Source organism: Carettochelys insculpta, chromosome 30 (assembly GCF_033958435.1).
Source record: "Carettochelys insculpta isolate YL-2023 chromosome 30, ASM3395843v1, whole genome shotgun sequence".
NCBI lineage: Eukaryota > Metazoa > Chordata > Testudines > Carettochelyidae > Carettochelys > Carettochelys insculpta.
The window spans coordinates 5,294,678-5,316,695 of NC_134166.1; the positions used below are offsets into that span (position 1 = coordinate 5,294,678).

At 54.1% G+C, this 22,018-nt stretch overlaps 1 protein-coding gene across 2 annotated transcripts in view; it reads left to right on the forward strand.

Annotated features, from left to right (window-relative positions):
• ARHGEF2 (Rho/Rac guanine nucleotide exchange factor 2) overlaps positions 1 to 22,018 on the forward strand; it is a 148,011-nt gene that overhangs the window by 21,899 nt on the left and 104,094 nt on the right. For both annotated transcript variants that reach the window (XM_074980806.1, XM_074980807.1), the window contains exons 2-5: positions 6,463 to 6,769; positions 10,494 to 10,662; positions 15,163 to 15,271; positions 17,229 to 17,268. In XM_074980806.1, coding sequence (XP_074836907.1) covers positions 6,489 to 6,769; positions 10,494 to 10,662; positions 15,163 to 15,271; positions 17,229 to 17,268 — 599 coding nt within the window. In that variant the 5' untranslated portion in view covers positions 6,463 to 6,488. The remainder of the gene's footprint in view (positions 1 to 6,462; positions 6,770 to 10,493; positions 10,663 to 15,162; positions 15,272 to 17,228; positions 17,269 to 22,018) is intronic.

The following is a 22,018-nucleotide window of genomic DNA, read 5'->3' on the forward strand; positions in this document are numbered from 1 at the left end:
GTCCATTGATAGCTATTAGCCAGGCGGGGCAGGGATGGTGTCCCTAGTCTTTGGGGAGGGATCACTGGATGATTCCCTGTTCTATTTGTTCCCTCTGGGGCACTGGCCACTGTCAGAAGACAGGACATTGGGCTAGATGGACCTTTGGTCTGACCCAGCCTGGCTGCTCTTATATTCTTATGTAGTCACTTAAGTGAATTTCTCTTCAGTTCATGGTCTTTTTTTACTTTTTCATCCTGCCTGTGCTGTAGAGTTTGGGTTGCAGACCAGGGAAGAGGTGCGGTAAAGGCTGGTGGTGCATATGCTGCATGGTGGGAAGGTTCCCAGACTGTGCACCTCGTTGTCGGGTCAGGCTAAAAGGCATGAGCCCTGCATTATCTTTCCCCCCTCAAAAATGGTTCTGGGTAGGTTAGCAAAAGCCCCAGCTGTTGCTGTCTGTCTTGCAGGAGCACCCAGGAGCGCTCATCCTGAACCAGGAGCAGTGTTCCCTCTAATTTTTCCCACTTTGGGCAGAATAAATTTTGTTAGGTAAATCAAGGCATGTGCAGATGTGCACCATCTGTAGAAATAAATGCTGCCCAGTGTGGGAAGCTGTTGGTGCTCTGCTGATCAGCTGGGCAGCACCTGAATCTCTCATGGGTGGCCATGCAAACACCCACCTCACAGGGAACACTGCCCAGGAGTCACCCTACGGGGCTGGACACTGCCCAAACCCAGAATAAAACAATACACTGCAAGCTCCTTGGGGCAGGGCCTGAGTCTAAGACACAAGACAACATCTGGAGAAAAAGAGACAAGAGGCCAAACTCCAGGAACCTATCAGCTTGTTCAGGGGACATCTCTGAACACCTGAGCGATGTTGTCTTTGCAAGGAGGGGCTGTTGGGGACGCAGCTGTACAGCGACCCTTTGTTCTAAACTTGTCCATTTCACTTGGAGCCTGTGCACATGCTGGGGGGCGGGGGGGGCGGGGGGACGGATGTAGCTCTTCTTTTCCCTGCACAAATTCTTTGCTGTTTAATGAGTAACTCGGATGGCGAGACAAGAGGGCACTTAGTTTGCTGAGATATTTCTGCTTTCCGGGGCTGATAATTCCACCCGCTCTTGTTCCTCTTGGCTTACCTCCAGTTGCGCCATCCTCTTGGCAATTTTGCAAAAGGCCCGGCATGTGAACGGGCTCCCCTGTTTCCGGTGTCTGCCCCAAAAGCATGCTAGGCGTGGAAGGGGTGCGTGGCTCCCCAGTTAGGGGCATGAGCTCTTGTGTGCACCCCGAGCTTCAGCGAAAGGGCTTGAAAGAGGGACCATTAGGATGAGAGATCTATAGGCAACAACCAGCCCTCTAATTTTTTCCATCCGTGAGTGGAATAAATTTTGTTCTGTGCACTGAGGCTGTGCAGATGTGCACCACCCATAGAAACACACACTGCTAGCTGTGAGTGCTCTGCTAATCAGCTGGGCAGCACCTGAATCTCTCCTGGGTGGCCCCCAAGAGCTCAGCTTACAGGGAACACTGGTGACCGCTCCCTCCCTTCTCCCATGGCTCTTACAGCCGCGGCAGCAGCACACAGGTTGGGCGTAGGGGGAGGGAGCTAGCTGTCCAGAGGAAGCTGGAGCAATTCAGCCTCTTGAGCTCTTCAGTGTCTTGAAGGGCCTGGTCCAAAGCTGGAGTCAGTGGAAAGACTCCCAGTGACTGCAGGGGGCTTTGGCTCAGGCTGCCTGTTTGAACTCTGGCTGGAGGGCTGCACTGTGATGAGCAGCTCAGGTGGATGAGTCAGCGCTGTCCTATGCCCTATACTGCTGGCCCACCAGTTCTGCAGGCAGCAGCGGACCCTGCGCTCTCCACTCAAGAGGAGGGATAGTTCTCTCCTGCCATGTCCGTGAAGTGCTGGGTGGCAAAGCATCAGCCAGGAAGTCCCCAGGGTGGCTGCAGACTCCTTAAACCATCAATCAGAGAGAGAAGGGATGGAGGGACTGCACAAAGCAGAGACAGGGAAGCGTGTGTATCACCAGGATAGTATCTCTGACCACAATATAATAACTTTTAATATTCCTGTGTTGGGAAGAACACCGCAGCGGTCAAACACTCTGGCATTTAATTTCAAAAAGGGGAATTACACTAAAATGAGGAAGCTAGTTAAACAGAAACTAAAAGGTAGAGTAATTAAACTAAAATCCCTGGAAGCTGCATGGAAACTGTTTAAAGACACCATACTAGAGGCCCAACTTAAATGTATACCCCAAATAAAAAAACACAGTAAGAGACCTAACAAAGAACCACCATGGCTAAACAGCCATGTTAAAAAGGCAGTGAGAGAGAAAAGGGCAGCTTTTAAAAAGTGGAAGTCAAATCCTAGTGAGGAAAATAGAAAGGAACATAAATACTCCCAAATTAAGTGTCATAATGTAGTAAGAAAAGCCAAAAAAGATTTTGAGGAACAGCTAGCCAAAAATTCAAAAAACGATAGTAAAATGTTTTTTAAATACATTAGAAGCAGGAAGCCCGCTAAAAAAGCAGTGGGGCCCTTGGACAATAAAGATATAAAAGGAGCGATCAAGGAAGACAGTGCCATTGCGGAGCGATTAAATGATTTCTTTGCTTCAGTCTTCACGGCTGAGGATGTTACAGAGGTTCCTAAATCTGAGCCAGCCTTTTTAGGTGACGAATCTGAGGAACTCACTCAGATTGAAGTGACATTAGAGGAGGTTTTGGAGTTAATTGATAAGCTGAATAGTAACAAGTCTCCAGGACCAGACGGTATTCACCCAAGGGTTCTGAAAGAACTCAAATGTGAAATCGCGGAGTTATTAACAGTGGTTTGTAACTTATCCTTTAAATCCACTTTGGTACCAAATGACTGGAAGACGGCCAATATAACGCCAATATTTAAAAAAGGCTGTAGAGGAGACCCTGGCAATTATAGACCGATAAGTTTAACATCAGTACCAGGCAAATTAGTAGAAACACTACTAAAGAATAAAATTGCAAGGCACGTAGAAGAGCACGAATTGTTGGGCAAAAGTCAGCATGGTTTCTGCAGAGGGAAGTCGTGTCTAACTAATCTATTAGAATTCTTTGAAGGGGTTAATAAACATGCGGACAAGGGGCACCCAGTGGACATAATATACCTAGATTTCCAGAAAGCCTTTGACACGGTCCCACACCAAAGGCTTTTATGTAAATTAGGTGGTCATGGGATAGGAGGAGAGATCCTTTCATGGATCGGGAATTGGTTAAAAGACAGAAAACAAAGGGTGGGAATAAATGGTAAATTTTCACAATGGAGAAGGGTAACTAGTGTTCCCCAGGGGTCAGTCCTGGGACCGATCCTGTTCAACTTGTTCATCAATGATCTAGAAAATGAGGTAAGTAGTGAGGTGGCGAAGTTTGCAGATGACACCAAGTTGTTCAGGACAGTCAAAACCAAAACAGATTGTGAAGAACTACAAAAAGATCTCAGCAAACTGAGTGATTGGGCAGCAACATGGCAAATGAAATTTAATGTGGGTAAGTGTAAGGTAATGCATGTTGGAAAAAATAACCCAAATTACACGTACTACATGATGGGGTCAAATTTAGCTATGACAGATCAGGAAAGGGATCTTGGAGTTATAGTGGATAGTTCTCTGAAGACATCCACGCAGTGTGCAGCGGCAGTTAGTAAAGCAAATAGGATGTTAGGAATTATTAAAAAAGGGATCGATAATAAGACAAAAGATATCATACTTCCCCTATATAAAATTATGGTACGCCCACATCTTGAGTACTGCATGCAGATGTGGTCTCCTCACCTCAAAAAAGATATATTGGCCTTAGAAAAGGTTCAGAAAAGGGCGACTAAGATGATTAGGGGCTTGGAACGGGTCCCATATGGGGAGAGGCTAGAGAGACTGGGACTTTTCAGTTTGGAAAAGAGGCGATTGAGGGGCGATATGATAGAGGTATATAAAATCATGAATGGTGTGGAGAAAGTGAATATAGAAAAATTATTTACCTTTTCCCATAATACAAGAACTAGGGGACACCAAATGAAATTGATGGGTAGTAGGTTCAAAACTAATAAAAGGAAATTTTTCTTCACACAGCGCACAGTCAACCTGTGGAACTCCTTGCCCGAGGAGGCTGTGAAGGCCAGGACTCTATTAGGGTTTAAAAAAGAGCTTGATAAATTTTTGCAGGTTAGGTCCATAAATGGCTATTAGCCAGGGATAAAGTATGGTGCCCTAGCCTTCAGAACAAGGGCAGGAGATGGATGGCAGGAGATAAATCACTTGATCGTTGTCTTCTGTTCCCCTTCTCTGGGGCACCTGGCATTGGCCACCGTCGGCAGATGGGATGCTGGGCTGGATGGACCTTTGGTCTGACCCAGTATGGCCATTCTTATGTTCTTATGTTCTTATGTTCCCAGCTCAGCTGTGAGCCCTTCGGCCTCACCCACTCAGGAGCTGATGGCTGGACTAGGAGTTTAATTCCTGCTCTGCTGCAGCTCCTCATGGGGCCTTGGGTGGGTTCCTTAGTCACAACGTGCCTCAGTTTCCCCACCTCTGCAGTGGGGATCCCAGCCATGCTCTGCTTCTCAGAAGGACTGTGAGGCTAAATGGGTTACAGATGATGGGGGGTGAGTATGACAGAGAGACGCTCTAAAAGCAGGAGCTTTGCTCATGCTTTTGTCATTTGGGGCTGGGCAGATTTGCTTTAGTGCTTGGCAAGGCGTCATGGGGGATCGAGGTCTCTTCGCCTTGCTGGGCCCCGCTGCTGTGATTTGGGACACCCAGCCAAGAGCGACTGCTGCAGCTCCACATCCTTGGCCGAATCGTCCCTTTCCAGCATCACCCTCCGCATCCCAGGTTCAGCCCCTCGGGCCCGGCTCTGGCGTGCTTTCCGCCGTGCTTGCTGAATGGGCCTTTTGCTGGCAGTGCGGGGAGATGGCCCACAAAGCCAGCTCCTCTTTAGGGCGGTAATAAGCTTTAACGTGCACTTGCAATGGTGGCTGCTTCTCTGGGGGAGAGCAGAAACAGAGCAGGATGGAGGGTGGATCAACGTGGCAGAGGATCAGCTGGAGCCTCCGTGTTCCCTCAGCACCCCCAGGTGCTGCAGGATAATGTTTGACCGCTGGGTTGTAAGTGGGCGCTGTGAGCCGGCATAGAGCTGCAGCCCTGAGCTGGCTGACTCCCGTTGGCATCAGCTCAGGTGGGGCTTATTTGCTTGAACATAGAAGCCCAGAGGGCCTCTGTGAGGGGTGGAGCTAGGGGCTGGGATACAGGGGAGGTGCTCACCGGGAAGCGGGGCATGCCCAGATCCAGGGGGTCTGGCGGTTGGAGGGAGGAGAAGAGGCATGGCAGTGTCTAGCAGCAGTGACACCAACACCCCTGAGCTCCACCCAGCAGCTCTGGCACCGGTAGCGTCCAGGCTGGCGGGGTGGGACTTGGCCACCACTGCTGAGGGTGATGGGCCCAGCTGGGGAAGCGACCCAGGATCCTTTGGTATCTGGGTCGCTGTCACCTCCAGGATCTGCCCTGAATAGGAGCCAGAGGGCAGCTCGGTCGCTGGGAGCCTGTCCAGTCCTGGGCCAATGAGGGGGTCAGTCAGTGCTGGTTATGGTGGCCCCTTTGGGGGTCTGATGCTTGCAGAGCTGAGAACCCACCAACTCGGCTCCTGTCAGAGCTGCAAGTTGCGGTGGTGTGGGTGGCCCACCTCATGGCTGGGGCAGGACCAAGGTTCCCTCTAATTTCTTAGGCCCATGTGCGGAACGAATTTTGTGGTGTGCACCGGTCTGGTGGTGACATGCAACGTCACCTCCATATTGGTGCATGTGACAAAATTGGTGGGGCAGGGATGGGGTTGAGGGGTTCAGAGTATGGGCTCAGGGTTGAAGGGGGGGATGAGGGTTCTGGCTGAGGATGAGACATTTGGGGGCAGGAGGGGGCTCCTGGCTGGGCCGAGGGGTTTGGAGTGAGGGAGCGGGCTGAGGCAGGAGGCTGGGGTGGGGATGCCAGATCTGGAAGTAGGGTATGGGGGGGACTCAGGGTTGGGGGTGGGGTCTAGGAGGGAGCAGGGACGGTGGAGCTGGCTCAGGGCTGGGGCAGTGGGTTGGGGAGCAGTCTGGGATGGACCGTCTGTGTGGGAGGGGCCCAGAGCTGGGGCAGGGGGCTTAACTGGGGCAGCTCCCACTTGGGGCTGATGGGGAGCAGGTGGCTCTGGCCAATGGGAGCTGCCGGGCGGAGCCCGCAGGTGAGGGCAGCGCAGGGAGCAGGAGCCGTGTGGAGGGGTCTCTCCAGGCCCAGCTGAGCTCATGGTTGCCTAGCGACCGACCCCAATGGGCAACCATCAGGGCAGCCAGTGCCAGGCCCCAGGTCCCATCCAGGACCTCCTCCGCCTCCATCCCCACCCCCAGCCTGCAGGCTGTGATGTTGCCTCCTGACTTAGCCCGCTGACCTCTCTGCCCTGTCTGTCCTCCCCCCACAGCGGCTGTCTGTCCCTGGGACCTGAGGATGACCAGCCCGGAGCAATCCCCGGGAGCCTGCGACAGTGCCCCCTGCAGGACCCGGGGGCAGAAACGCCGGTGCCTGTCGGCCGTGGAGCAGGGCTCCGGCCCCAGCGGTGACCCGGAGGCTGAGTGGGAGCTGGAGGAGGAGGACGACCACTTCCTGGGTGTGCCACTGCGGAGGTCGTGCAGGTTGAGATCCTCCATTATTCTACGGGATTCCTTCCGGCGCCACAGCTGGGAGCCGGGCCAGGGGCTGCAGAGTGAGTCGGACTACGACCAACTGAGGTACCAAATCTGGGTCCCAGCAGCCCTTCTCCCTTCTCTAGCCTGGAAGCTGAGATCCCCCCTACCCCACGCCTACCAGCCTGGCTCCAAATTCACAGCCTAAGAAACGTGCAACCCCCTTGACATGAATGGTGGTAGGGGGTGAGGTGTTAATCCCCGGAACTGGCTGCTGCCGGGTGGTGGGTGGGGCGGATTACTGGTGGAGATGGGGTGTAACCATGATGTGGGCAGGGATATGGCATGTGGATCTTGTTTCTGAAAAGCATTTGTGGGACAGCTGGTTTACTTATTGCCATAGCGCAGTGTGATGTTAATCCCTGGAACTGGCTGCTGCAGCATGCTGGGGCTGTCTGCCATGCTGTCTTGCTTAGGGCGTGTGTTAGCCTATGGAACTGATTGCCACAGGGCTACACAAAGTTTGGCAAGATCATTGGAAAGCTTAAATCACGTGGCTCATGCTCAGTGATGCCACCTGGGATAAAAATCTCCTAGGGCTTCCAATCCCTCGGCTGCAGGACAAACCACAGCAGGGTTCCCTGTAAGCTGAGCACTTGGACAGCCACCCAGGAGAGAGTCAGATGCTGACTAGCTGCTTAGCAAAGCGCCCACAGCCAGCAGCGTGTCTTTCTTTGGCAGTGCACAACTGCACATGCCTTGGCGCACACAACAAAATTTATTCTGCCCAGGGTGGAAAAAATAGAGGGAACGCTGAACCACTGCAATATGCCCTGCCTCAGTTTCCCCAGCTGTGGCGTGATACTGGCCTTTGTAAAATGATTTGAGATCCTAGGAAGGAAAGGGCTTATAAGAGCTGGGTATGAGTGTTCTGTGTCTGTGCAGCACCTTGCCCAGTCAGCCCTGGTCCATGGCTGGGGCTCCAATACAAACAACAGTACATCAGCATTCTCTCCTGCTGTGGCCATTCCCATTTCTTGCTGTTGTAGCTTCAGCCCCTTCTTACTTGGTGCATGCAGCTCTGTTGCACTGGCTTCCTCAGGGACTGGCTGCCTTGGACGGGTCCCAGATGGGGCTGGGATTGTGGGCTCTGATCCAAGGGGAGCAGGCTGCAGCTCTGTTGTTTCTGATCTCCACTGTCTTTGTTCAGAGGCTTTGATTCCTTCTTATCACCCCTCAGCAGAGATGAGCTCCCACATGCTGGGGTTGAAAATCAACCTTCTTTATCCTGGGAGCTTGTTGGCTCTTGTAAGCTATGCAGAGCCAGGCTGGGCCAGGGTTTGGACGGGAGATTGATGTGCCCCAGGAGATGTGGGGGTTAGAATTTGAACGGGTCGTAATCCAGTTTTGGGCCTTTCCCTTAAAAGAGGCAAATATTCTAGGCTGCTCAGGTGAGGCCTGACCAGTAGGGAGAGGGAAGTGTGAATACTGAGGCACCACCCTTGGCCGTCCTGTGTGTGATTGTGTCAGCCAGGTTTGAGAGAGATGAGTTTGGGCGGTGAGAAGGGATGGGAGAGCAGATCCTGCACAAGGAAAGTCTCTAGGTTTGTTTGGTGTGGCAGAACCAGTGCAGTGAGGAGGGGATCTGCAGGCTCTCTGGGAAGACAGTGGGGGACAGATAGTGGCATGAGAACAACGGGGGCTGGAGCAGCTGTGAGTAAATTTTGATGGGTATTACAAGCTTTTCCAGCCCTGGCAGGAGGGAGGGTCCAGGGTGGCCTCCCAGTGGCAGAGGGAACAACCTAAACTGGCTTTAGGAGGCACTTGTTCTGTTTCAATGGGCCCTCTGATTTTAACCATCCATGTGCAGAATAAATTTTATGTGCACCAAGGCCTGTGTGGATGTGCACCACCCATAGAAACACACGCTGCTGACTGTGGGTGCTTGGCTAGTCAGCTGGGCAGCACCCGAATCTCTCCTGGGCTGCCACCCAAGGGCTCAGCTTACAGGCAACCTGGCTCTGTTTCCTGAGGGGCTGCCGGTGACGGCCGGTGGGTCGGACCCAGTGGTCCCCTCTGTGGCTGTGTTCCGGTCGGCCACAAATTAGGCACTGGGCTCCCCCTGTCGGTAGCTTGAGGCAACTGCTCTGTCTTCGAGCCACCAGCACAGGGTGAAAGGGTTTTAGCTGAGAATCAAATCCCTTGTCCCACAGTATTTCAGCTCCTCCATAAAACCATGCATGGCGAGAACTGAGCACCGGTGTCTATAACAGATGCAGTGCCCCGCTGTTTGTGGCAAGGGGGTGCTGGCCCCCCCAGGTCTCACTCTGCTGCTCCCCCCTCCTCCCCCGGCCCCATGGCCTTTGCGTGTGTCCAGCTGAAGCAAACTCTGCGGGGAGCATTGGGTTTTAATCTCCCTCTCTCTCCAGCCGGCTCCGGCTGACGATTGGCTTTTTTGCACTCTGTAAAGAGCAGCTCTGAAAAATAACCAACCCCAAACCACCAGCCACTTCTGCAAACAGCGTGGAGCTTCGGAGCAGGAAGTCGGGTGCTGAGAGCCAGAGGCCGAATCTAGAGACACGCTGGCCTTTGGGGAGTCAGGGGCAGGGGGAGATTGCGCCGGGGGCTAGAGAGGGGCTCGCCCAGGCCAGGCGCCATGTTCAGCAGGCTGTGGTGAGTAGGTTGTACCCAGGAATAATTTCTGTGTTGGTTTCACTGCTGGTTTCTGAGCTAAGAGGGGCTGGTGGGAGGGCCCCAGGGTCAAGCCAGTGACTTGGGTGTCAGAGACCTGGCAGTGGGGGTCCTGGCCTGTGCTTCCCTGGGCTGCAGTGAGGATCTCAGGCTGTTTGGAACACCTGCAGGAGGGTTCAGCTGTCCCGCGCTGGGGTGAGGGAAAGGCAGAGCCATTCTGTCCATAGGGCAAGGTGAGGCGGCTGCCCCAGGCCCTGTGCTTTTGGGGGCCCCACGGCAGGTGTCCTATGAGCAGGAGTGGGGAGAACTGTCTGGGATCAGGGACTGCACAGATGGTGGCTGCACCATGTGGGAGACAGGAGCAGCTGCCGGCTCCACTCCCTATGTGGTGAATGGGGCAGAGGAGGTGACCCCCTGCTGCTGCTACCACTGCTGTGTGCAACCCCCAGCCCCGGGTAACCCCTGGGCCTGTTGCAGGGGTAAGAGGGCTGGGTGGGCGTGGAGCAGGGGTGAGACCTGGGGCACAGGGAGTGGGGTTACCACCCTCCCTGCCCCCCTTGGGACAGTTCTGGGGAGAGGGTTGGAATGTTGGACCCCTTTGGGAGTGGGGAGTGCTCCACCTTGCCCCCCAGCACAGCAACCAGGAAAGACCAGTGCGATCCAAGGTTCAGCAGGCTGTGACCGCTCTGAAAAAGAGTGTGTGTTTATTTTGGCAAGAGTCAACCCTTCCCCTGTGCTGGTGTAAAGCATGGACCCCATCTAGTTCGTAAATCCCCCTGGGGCCTGGATCGATCCCCATCGGGGAGAGGTTAACCCTCACCACTGCTGCAGGGGCGGCACATCGTAATCTGCCTTGTGCAAAGCAAGAAAACTGAGGCACAGGGCAGGGGTATGCCCTGCCCTGGAGCCGAGGGCTCTGCGTGCAGGGCCTGCCCTGGGTAGTGGCCGGGAGTCGCTGTTAGATCGTGGGCGTTCTGGCTCCTGGGGCTGAGCTCAGAGCAGGGTGCATAAGAGACACCCTTGGCTGCAGTGGAGGGGGTGGAGCAGTCCCAGCACATGGGGGTTCAGGGCAGCAGCTAGTGGGGTTCTGGTCCCCAGCTTTGGGGTTCTCAGCCTGGCTCTCCCTTGGCTGTTTCAGCGTGAGTTTGAAGGGCCTGGCTCCTGAGGATCTGGATTCCGCCACGGTGCAACTGGACGGCCTTTCCCGACACCGCCGGGACCCCCGCCGGGCCCCCATCATCCGCAGCACCGATGAGCTGGAGTCGCTGCTCTCACAGGACAAGGAAGCGAACCGAGAGCAGGCTCAGGTAGCGGGGGCGCATCTTCCTCTCCTCCCTGCGGCCATAGGGGATTTGCCCCATGGGGCTGGAGGGCCAGATCCTAGAAGGTGCTGAGCATCATCTGCCAGTGACAGAGTGTCCTCAGCGCCCAGTGGTTGCGGGAAGAGAGCTTTGCCCCTCGCAGGATCAGCACCCAGCACCCCAGTTTTGCCTGCTTGCTCCTGTGTGTTCACAGCGATCAGCCTTAGGCCAGAAAGGCGCCTCCAGGGGTCATCTAGGGCAGCCCCTGCCCTTGTGCCAGGGCCAAGCACTGTCCCCACCCGGGGTGGGGAACCGTTTGTGGACTGGGGCCCACAGACCTACAGACAAATCGTCGGGGGCCACAGGCAAGTGAGAAACAAAAAACCCCCAAAACCTCAGACCCCCTCACCCCCAGACAGGGCCTCAGCTGGGAGGCAGAAAAGACTCCACCCCAGGGGATGTGGGGGCTGAGGCTAGTAGATTTGTGGGGCACCCCTAGGCTTTGAGGGGGGGCGAAGGGAGAGGTTCAGTGGATGGAAGGGGGCTGCTGGAGAGTGGGCTGGAGTGTGCTTGTTGGGTCTGGGCAGGAGGCAGGATGCAGGAGTGGGCTGGGGGTAGGGGTGTGTGTGGGGGGGAAAGGGGTGCAGGAGCAAGGTGGGGGTGTGGGGACTGGGCAGGAGTTAGGGTGCAGGGATGGACTGGGGGCGGGGTGGAGGGGCTGGAGGGAGGGTGCAGGAGTGTGGTGGGTGCAGAGTCTGGAAGGGAGGGGGCTGGAGACAGGAGTGGGGTCACCTGCCTGGCACAGCTCCAGGGGAGTGGGAGGACACACATCACTCCATGTAGCTGTGCATGCTGCAGGGAAAGAAGCTGCTGGCACCGCCCCAACCTCTCCCATTGGCAGACATTCAGCCAATGGGAGTGATGGGGGTGGTGCCTGCGCAGAGCACTTCCCTATAATACCCACAGCCAGGTTCACTGGCAGGCAGAACTTGTGGGCCAGCTCTGCCGCGGCTTGTGTGGATCCGGGCTGTGAGGCTCAGGGCTCACCCCTGGTGCTGGTCCTCCGGCTGTGGCACCCTTCGTGGGGCTGGAGTGCCAGCAAGGGCTTGTGCCCTGAGAGGGGGAGCATGAGCGTCACCTCGTGGGCCTGATCCAGATGACCCATGGGCCGGATCCAGCCTGTGGGCTGTAGGTTCCTCACCCCTCGTCTAGACTGTCCCTGACAGGAGTTTGTCTGATCTGCCCTTAAAGATCTCCAGTGATGGAGATTCTGCAGCCTCCCCGGGCAATTTATTTCAGTGCTTAACCACCCTGACTTGAAGTGCTTCCGAACATCCAACCTAAATCTCCCCAGATGCAGCTGAAGCCCATTGCTTCTTGTCCTGTCCTCAGAGGTAAAGGGGGAACAATTCCTCCTCCTTCTAACCATGTCTTAGGTACTTGAAAACTCTTCCCACAACCCCGCTCAGTCCTCCATTCCTCACACTAAAAAACGGTTCTTTCCAGCTCATCGCACAGCTCATGTTTCCTAGACATTTAATCGTTCTCGTTGCTCTTCTCTGGCCCCTCTCCAATTTCTCTCTGTCCTGAAATGTGGCACCCAGAATGGGACACAGCACATCCCAGAATGATGTTTGGCTTTTTTGCAACATTGTTACACTGTTGACTCATATTTAGCGTGTGGGCCTCTCTGACCTCACCCCCACATCCCTTTCTGCAGTTTATTGCAATCAGCTCTCATGCTTCTGGGCCTTGTCCCCAACCTGACATAGGTCAGGAAGAAATTACCACCATGTGCACCACTGCATGCCTGGCCGCAGTTGTATCACTGGAGCAGCTGCCTTTCTTTGAAGCATCCGAAACTGGCCGTACAAGGCCGGGACACTGGCTTAGATGGGCCGGAGCGCTGATACGAGGCTAGGGGAAACTGAACAGGAATTTGGTGCGCAATGGAGGGATGATGGGTATTGGCTGGATGGACAAATCGTGGTCCAGTAGGGAGGCAACCCGAACACAGGCTGTCCCAGCATGTGGTCAGGGAGGGCAGGAGGAATTTGGAGTGTGGCAGACGTCTCCATGGGCTAAGCCAGCCATGCCCAGCTCTCTGCTCCACTCCCCGTCTGTTTTCACCCTGACTCTGCGGCCCACAGGGGAGGGAGGGAGGCAGGGCACTTCCTGTTCAGGGGCACGTTCTCCTCAGTGAGCAATTTTTTTTCTTCTTCTCTTTTGGGGAAGAGAAATGGCTGGTGACAGCAAAGGCCGGGGAGTAAAAGTAACATGTGGAGCGTCGCATGAGGTGTGCCGTGACGGCCCGGTCGCTCGTCTCTCTGTTCCTAGATCATAGAGCCAGACGGGACATGTGATTGTCTTGTCTGGCTTGGGGTGGGGGGAACTGCCGTGGTGAGGGGGAGGGGCTAATGCGCCACAGTGGAATATTCAGAGGCAAAGGGCTGGGCAGATTTATATGGTCGCCCGCCAATGCTTTCTGGTTCGCGAGTGCGCGATGTGGTTATGTGCCCCCTTTTCCTCCCCATGTGCCAAGGAGGGCAGAAGTGGTTGCTGCAGTGCGTGGGAGCAGATAGGCCACAGGACAGCTGGTAGAATGCATGTGGACAACCTCCTTCCTGGCCTGGGGGACAGGTTTGGGCTCGGGCTGAAGGGCGCTTCAGCTTAAAGACCCCAGCCACTGAGGGGGTGGAGGGAGCACAGGGCACTCCCTCGCCATGTTCCCTCCAATCTCTGCCATCCAGGTTTGGATTTGTGCCACCTAAGCGTGGAATAAATTTTGTTCCCTGCACTGAGGCAGGTGGAAATGTGCACCACCCATAGGAACAAGCCTTGCTGGGGGTGCTCTGCTAATCAGCTGAGCAGCACTGGAATCACTCCTGATTGGCAGCACAAGTGCACCGCTGACAGGGAATACTGCCACCATCTCAGGAGCTCCCCTCATTATCCCTCTGTCCTCCCCATTCCCAGAGAGCACTTCCCTCTTTCCCCCAGCCTCTCCCCAGGGCCAGCTGGCTGTGTTCCACAGGACATCCCCAGGTAGCTCCTCTTTGATTTCAGTGCAAAACAGCCAGTCTCGATTGGAGTCTCCAGACATGGGAACCTACTGCGGCGCTTGGTAAATAGTTTGGATGATTAATTCCCCTTCCTGTGAAAAACATGCACCTTGTTTCCCATGTGGATTTATCCAGTTTCATCTCCCAGCGGCTGCCTCAAGTTCATCTTCCTTGCAGACCGGTGAGCCCGTTAATGCCCTGTGCAGGGACTCACAGACCGGGAGCCAGGGACCCCTTTAACTTCCCTTTATGAAGCTAAACACATTGAACTGCTCCATGATGTGTATCCTCCAAGGCTTCCATCCTTCCTGTGCCTCTTCCCTGATCACCGTCCTCGCTGCCCCAGCCACTTGCTGGAACTGTGGACACCAGAACAGGGCCAAGGATTCCAGCTTGGCCCAGAGGCAGGTTCCCGGGTGCTTTAGCAAACTGTGCAGTATTAACCCTAGGTTTCCTGGCTTAATTCCAGTCTGGGCCAGTTCCACCAACTGGCGACTATTCTCTGCATGTTGGTAGGGCTGAGGTCAGGTCCCTGTCATGGCCAGTGCAGCAGAGACACTAGTGAAAGACAGTCCAATGAGCTGACAGGTGGGAAGGGAAACTGAGGCACAGAGCAGGGCAGCAATGTGCCCAGGGTGGGCCAGCAGCGGAGCTGGGAATGGAAGCCAGGTATTCTTGGGGCCAGTGCCAGATAAAGGTTTCCATGCTGAGATGGTGGCTGGTCTCATGGGACAGGAGTGTCTTTCCTTATCGCCAGCAGATCAGAACAGGGGAGGGGGAGGTGCTCGAATGACAAAGCCTCAGTATCGGAGGGGTAGCCGTGTTAGTCTGGATCTGTAACAGCAACGAAGGGTCCTGTGGCACCTTATAGACTAACAGAAAAGTTTTGAGCATGAGCTTTCGTGAGCACAGACTCACTTCATCGGGTGCCTCAGTGTAGCAGCCTGCTTTTCAGGTGCAGCCCGCCCTGGGGACAGCATGTGAATGGGAGTGGTGGGGTGGGACTATGGAGAATGCTTGGGAGGCTCTGGACATGGAGAACCTTCTGGGAGATGCAGGCTGCTTCTTCAGTCCACTCTCACTCACGTTCTTGCTGCTGCTGTGGGGTTCTGCACCAGAGGTGGCTGCATTTTAGTGGTGGTGAAGCGATGTGCTGAGCTGCCCAAGCATGATCAGCTGAAGAAGGGGAATTCTTCACTTTTTCACTACAGCAACCTACCCAGATGCCCCTGGAGCTGTAGGGGGGTCCCAGCCAGGGCTGCATGGACTCACACTCTTGTGGTGAGGGACCACGTTGTGCACCCCCGGGACAGGTGCTGCTGGAGGCAGTGGGAGTCTCGCTGTGGTTTGGAGCAGCTGCCCCATGCCAGGCCTCTCCCCTGGTGCAGTGGGGGCAGCCGAACTCCTGGGGTGCACAGCACTGATTCCCTCTGCTTGTCCCTAGGAAGACGCCAGGAGGCTGCAGGCATATCGGACCGGGCAGAGCCCTGCCTCCAGTGCCCTCTCCAAGTCCATTTCTCTGAGTGGCATCGACAGCTTCCCAGATGCGGATGGTGAGTAGCGATGGCGCCTTGGCCCCTCCACCTTGCTGAGACAGCCCCGGGGACTGGCGGGTGGGAGTGGCCAGGGTGCCCCTGTACTGCTGTGCCGTGCCCATGGGACCACATCTCTCCCCCCTGCGCTCCAAGTTCCCTGCCAAGCAATGCCGGTGACTGGCCAGCAGGGAGAGAACTGAGACCAGAGGAAATGGCCAGGAACAGCGGCTGCCAGGCATTAACTTCTTGGATTTAGGGGAGCTGTAAAGAGGAGGGGGAGAGGCTGTTCTCAGTGGTGTCAGATGGCAGAACAAGGAGCGATGGTCTCAAGTTACAGTGCAGGAGGTGTAGGTTGGAGATTAGGAAAAACTATTTCCCCAGGAGGGAGGTGAAGCACTGGAATGTGTTACTGAGAGAGATGGTGGGATCTCCATCCCTAGAGGTTTTTAAGTCCTGGCTTCACAAGGTCCTGGCTGGGATGACTTAGTTGGGGTTGATCCTGCTTTGGGCAGGGGGCTGGACTCGATGACCTCCTGAGGTCCCTTCCAGTCCTAGGAGTCTATGGTTCTGTGATTTCCTCCTGATAGTCTCCGTGCTGGGGATGGGGTGGGACGCAGGGTGTGTGGGGCCAGCAGGGAGGGGCTCCTCTCCCCACTGCAGCCCTGAGCCCCTGTGTGGGGCTGAAGAGAGGGAACCTGGGCTGAGAGGGCCAGTGACAGGGCAGCCCTGGTCAATGGCTGCTGGATGGGGCAGGTGCTGAAGAGCTCATTGTCAGCCAGCCCCAGAGGTACTGCACGCCTGTGTTCTTCCCCCAGGGTGCTTGAGCCCTCAACTGCAGTGCCAGGTGTTTCTGCTGGGGCAGAGGGCCAGCACAAACCAGGCCCACATGGGCTGTGAGGGGGCAGATCAGCTGTTATTTGGTGCCGCTCCCCACGCAGGGGTGCACAGCACCGGTGGGGAGAGCGACTTCTCCTTGAAACGACAGCGGGTCTGCTGCCTTCCCCCGCTGGGGCTCGGCGTTCTCTCCAGCAATGCCGACTGGCTGGGGGAATGAGCAGCCGTGGTGTGAGGAAACCGCCGCTGCCTTGTAACCCCCGCCTTGTGGCCTCCCTTCCTGCGCCCCCCTCACGTCTCTGGTGCAGCCTTGCCTCGAAGCGGGGAGCTTTCCGGCAACTTGCAGCATGACAACATCCGTTGGCTTTCCCCCTCGCTGACCAGCCAGGCGCTCCATGCAGCGGGCGGCTCTTCCTCATGATCCATTTGGCTGAGCTGCCACTTGCCCCCGAATCGTTGAAACCCCCCAGAATATCCGCACAGAGGCGAGGTTATCCAGTGATGCCCGTTGCCGTTTCAGCCTGTGGAGAGAGGGGCAGCGTAAACCTCTCCTTGGTGCCCTCAGTGTCCACAAAAAACATTATCAGAGCCAGGCGACAATGTTCCCCCTAATATTGTCCATCCATGTGCGGAATAAATTTGCATGCACTGAGATGGGTGGATGCGCACCACCCATAGGAATAAAACCTAGCTGGGGGCACCGTGCTAATCAGCAGGGTGGCATTTGAATCTCTACCGAGTGGCCGCGCACAGCTTACGGGGAATGTTGGCCGGTGGTGGTGTAAAATACCAGAGGGCTGTTTCTCAGGGACCCCTGGCTCAAATATCCTGATCTGGACGACTAACCGTGTGCCGATGTCCAAGAGGGTACATTACATGTCAAGGCAGTCAGATTAGGTGTGCCGATTCCAGAGCACTTGAAGTCGTTAGCGGGCCTGGAGACAGAATGCAACGCTCAACCTTAACTGGATCTGCTGTAATGCTCCTATATTTTTTGGTGCTGAGCCTCTAAGAAGGCTGCAGGGAGCTGGATGGCTCCTGGAGTGGTTTGTTTAGTGCTGGGGTGCTGATTTGGCTGTGAATCTCTTTGTCGGCTTCTTGGCTACAGCTTCTGACTATCTTTTTGTTTTCATCTTTGCAGAAATTTCCCTCTTTGGTTCTGGATCGGACCTCGCCAATGGGTAAGCAGACATTTGCTCCTGATAAAGCTGCGGCTGTGGGCAAGGGTTTGCGGGGAGTGCAGGGGGCGTACTTGAAGAAGGAGGGTGGGCCAGTGGGTAAGATGCAGGCCTTTGCCTTGGGCAGTCTGAGGTCTGTCTGTGGCTCTGGCATAGGCTCCTTGTGTGACCTTGGCTAAGTCCACGCCTTGCTCTGTGCTTCAGTTTCCTCACTGGTGGGGCCAATGATCCTGACCTCCTTTGTGAACGCACTTTGAGACCTGCTCATGAGAGCAGCTTCACCACAGCTGGGGCTGTTATTCCAGCTGTCTGACCTATTCACTTTGCAAGTTTTACCAGGGCAGGGCTGTCTCTCAGTAGGTCTGTGAACCCTTCCTAGCAAAGTGGGGTGCTGATCTCTGCAGCAGCCTCTAGGTGCTACTATAATGCAAATAATAATAAGCAATTCCCTAAGCGCTGAAGAGGTAGCACTTAGTCCCATGTTAGTTTGATACCACCTCGTGCAGGTTTCATTGACACCACAAAAAGGGCTGAAAAGTTGGACCCCCAGTGCATAACTTGCTGTTGTCAAAGTGGTGCAGACAAGAGCAGTGAGGCTTAAGACCCATGAGTCAGCCCCCTCCCCTCGGTCATGAGATTGTCTTAAAAATCTTGAGATTTAAAAAAAAAACAAAAAAAAAACTAGTAAAGTTGGGGGTCTTTTTCTTTGCCTTCTGGAGCTGCTGGGATTCACATATTGAAGCTTCTGTTTGCAGCTGTTGGATCTAGAAACTTGCTTAAAAACAAAGCTGTGTCCCTCCTAATCCTGTGACTCCAGAAGCAGGAGCTTCTGGAAAAGACCCTTACACCAGAAGACCCCTGTAATGTTCCTTCTAATCCTTTCCATCCCTGCTTGGATTTTTTTTCCCCCCAACCCTGCGTGGAATAATTTTTCCCTGTGCACAGAGGCCTGCACAAATGTGCACCATTAACACAGAAACACAAAACTAGTAGTGGGCGCTCTGCTAATTAGCTGGGCAGCATTTGAATCTCTCGTGAGTGACCACACCAGCGTGCACCTTACAGGGAACACTGGATTGCTGATACAAATCACACTGCCATGGTGGAGAAGTCATCTTCTTGTGGACAGGCTCATGGAAGCAGATGATGAGCTGGTAAAAGTGGTTTAAAGCCTGAAGGTTTGCTTGAATAAAGGATCTAGCTGGATGTTTGACCAGGAAGCAGTTCCACAGAGGCGTTTAGTCTCCTCAGTTCAGTGGGAACAAGGAACCTAAATACCTTTGTGGATCTGGATCCTTCGGACGCCAGTAGCAAACGCCAGTGAGGAGGAGTTCTGGATGGCAGATGGTCCTTTCCCAGGCGTGTCCGATGGCTGTACTACAGCCCCTGGACATTGTGATCCCAGTCGGTCAGCAACTGATGCAAACCCTGAGCAACTCCTCTGAGTCAGGCAGCTGGAATTTCCCCACTTCAGGGCCCCAGCTCTGGCGGCTGTTTTAGTCCAGCCAGCTTGCTGGGGTTTGCTAGGTAGCCTGGGGCCTCAGCCAAGGCGGCAGAGGGATGGGAAGGAGTTGTTGGTTGGAGTCGTTGGTTCAGTTCCCTGCTCAGCCGCAGCCTTCCTGGCTAAGTCTCTGTCTACACAGCAATTCGACACCCGCAGCTGGCCCATGCCAGCTGCCTCAGCCAGAGCTCCAAGTGGCAATTTAACTGCGGTGTAGACATGCAGGCTACAGTCCAACCTCTGGGACCTTCCCACCTCGCTGGGTCCTAGAGCCCTGTCTCCTGCCTGAGCCACAACCTCAGAGCACAGTCCAAACAACTGTTTCTCGAGGAGCAGTGTGAGCCTTGCCACCTGCGGGTCCGAGCTAGCAGGTCCCCTCCAAAACACGGTGCAGATGTACCCAAGGGGGCCCAGCTTGATCTGCCACTGAGCACCTGTCTTCCAGCTGGGCTTGGGCAAGTGGTTCTAAAAGCCAGTGCACGCGGGAAGTGGGTGGGCTTTTGTATGGAGGCGGAGAGGTGGCTGTGCCGAGTCAGTGATCAAAAGAAGCAGGATCTCGAGAGGGAGGGATCTGGAGCAGAACAGTGCCCTGCAGCAAGGGGCTGAGCAGAGGCTGGCCATGTGGGCTCCCTGCTGTGCCACAGGTGCCTTGGGCAACCCTGGGCAAATCTCTTAAGCCTCAAAAGTAGTTGGCTGTCTTAAGTTCATCAGAAATGAGCGGGTGGGGCCACTGGATGCTGGAGAGCCAGCATTGCCTGCCTCGGAGAGCTGCTGGGCTGATAAACACAGAGCCACTCTCTCTTTGTGTGTGTGTGTGTGTGTGTGTGTGTGTGTGTGTGTGTCCATCCATCCCCTGGCATCTGCAGCTATTGCTGGTCTCTGCTGCCAGGGATTCAGGGGTTTTAGTCACAGACAGGGGTCCCTCAAATTTTCTGCAGTCATATGCGGAATGAATTTTGTTACATGCACCAAGGCATGTGCAGCTGTGCACCACCATAGAAACACACACTGCTGTCTGTGGTGCTCTGCTAACCAGTGAGGAAGCAGCTGAATCTGTTCTGGGTGGCCATCCAAGCACTCAGCTTAGAGAGAACCCTGGTCATAGATCGTCCTTGATGCAGATAGGCACCTCCTGAAAATACCACTAGCTTCAAAATTCTAGTTTAAGCCTTGTTGCTTCTTGTCCTATCCTCAGAGGTTAAGGAGAACATCCTAGATCTTGAATCATTTTTCTTGCTCTTCTCTGGACATTTTTGCACTTTGTCCACATCATGCTTGAAATGCAGTGCCCAGAACTGGACACAGTCCTCGAGGTCTAATCCGTACGGAGTAGAGTGGAAGAATTACTTCTTGTTTCTTGGTTAAATCAGTCCTGCAAATACATCAGAAAATTATGTTTATTTGGGTTTTGTTTTGTAACAGTGTCACACTGTTGACTCATATTTCGCTTGTGGTCTGCTCGGAACCCCAGATCCTTTTCTGCAGTACTCCCTCCTGGGCCGTCGTTTCCCATTTTGCATACGTGCAACTGATTGTTCCTCCCTGAGTGGAGTTTAGGCATTTGTCCTGAGTGAATTTCATCCTATTTGCCTCAGACCATTTCTCCAGATCGTTCTGAATTATAACCCTATCCTCCAAAGTGCTTGCAGCTTGGTATCGCCCACAAACTTTATAAATGTACCCCCAATGCTGTTATCTAAATTGTTGATGAAGACCTTGAACAGAACTGGCCTGAGAACAGAACTGATCTCTGTGGGACCCTACTTGTTATGCCCTTTCAGCATGACTGTGAACCAGTGATGACCACTCTCTGTGAACAGTTATTCACCCACCTTATATTAGCTCCATCTAGCTTGTATTTCCGTAGTTTGTTAATGAGAAGGTCACATCAGACTCTATCAGAAGCCCTACTAAAGTCTAGATATACCACATCTACTGCTTCCCCCAGCCACAAGTCTTATTACCATGTCACCATGTCAAAGAAAGCTGTCTGGTTGGCTTGACGTAATTTGTTCCTGACAAATCCAATGCTGATTGTTACTTGTCAGTTGATTATCTTATAGATGTTTGCAAATGGATTCCTTAGTGATTTTTCCCCATTATCTTAGCTGGTTCAGAAGTTAAACTGACTGGTCTGTAATTCACTGGGCTGGATTCCTGAAGTCCTATTTCCCTGGCTGTCTTTGGAGCTGCCTGTCACACACTGCCCTCCATTGTTTGTGTCTGTGTCAGGCGTGGCAGCCAGAGACAAGGGATCTGTCGTGGGGGAGGGTGGATGAATGAATGAGAATGGAGCCATGTGCTAGCAGCGATTAGTCGCACAGAAGTGCAGAACAGCTTCTTGATCAGAGGATCCTGAAAAGAAAAATATTGGCTTATTTTGGCCTGTCCTTGTGAAAAGTCATGAGTGAAAACCAGCTGGCGTGGGGCAGAACTCCCAGGGATCCAGCAAAAATTGTGAGTTAAATTGATACATGTCCTTGTGCTACAAAGAGCATCTCTGGTTATTAGAGCTGCTGAATATAGGACAGGAAGTGAAGATGTTGCCTCTGTCCAGCTGAAACTGCAGCGGGAGATGCCTGGAATGAAGTTGACCAATCTGATTAGCTTCTACGATGAGGTAACTGGCTCTGTGGACATGGGGAAGTCAATGGATGTGGTGTACCTTGACTTTAGCAAAGCTTTTGATACAGTCTGCCACAGTATCCTTGCCTGCAAGTTAAGGAGGTATGGATTGGATACATGGACTGTAAGGTGGATAGAAGGCTGGCTAGATGGTTGTGGCCCAACGGATAGTGATCGATGGTTCTGTCTGGTTGGTGCTTGGTTTCAAGTAGAGTGCCCCCAAGGATCAGTTCTGGGGCTGGTTTTGTTCAACCTCTTTATTAATGACCTCGATGAAGGGATGGATCGCACCCGCAGCAAATTTGTGGCTGACACTAAGTTGGGGGAGAGGTAGATACGTTTGGAGGGTAGGGTTAGGCTCCAGAGTGAGCCAGACAAATTGGAGGATTGGGCTGAAAGAAATCTCTCATGAGGTTCTACAAGGACAAGCGCAGAGTCCGTGAGGAGAGACTGAGGGATTTGGGCTTATTCAGTTTGCAGAAGAGAAGAGTGAGGGGCAATTTGATAGCAGCCTTCAACTTCCTGAAGGGGATTCTAGAGAGGAGGGAGAGAGCCTCTTCTCAGTGGTGATGGATGGCAGAACAAGGAGCAATGGTCTCAGGTTACAGTGGGGGAGGTGTAGATTGG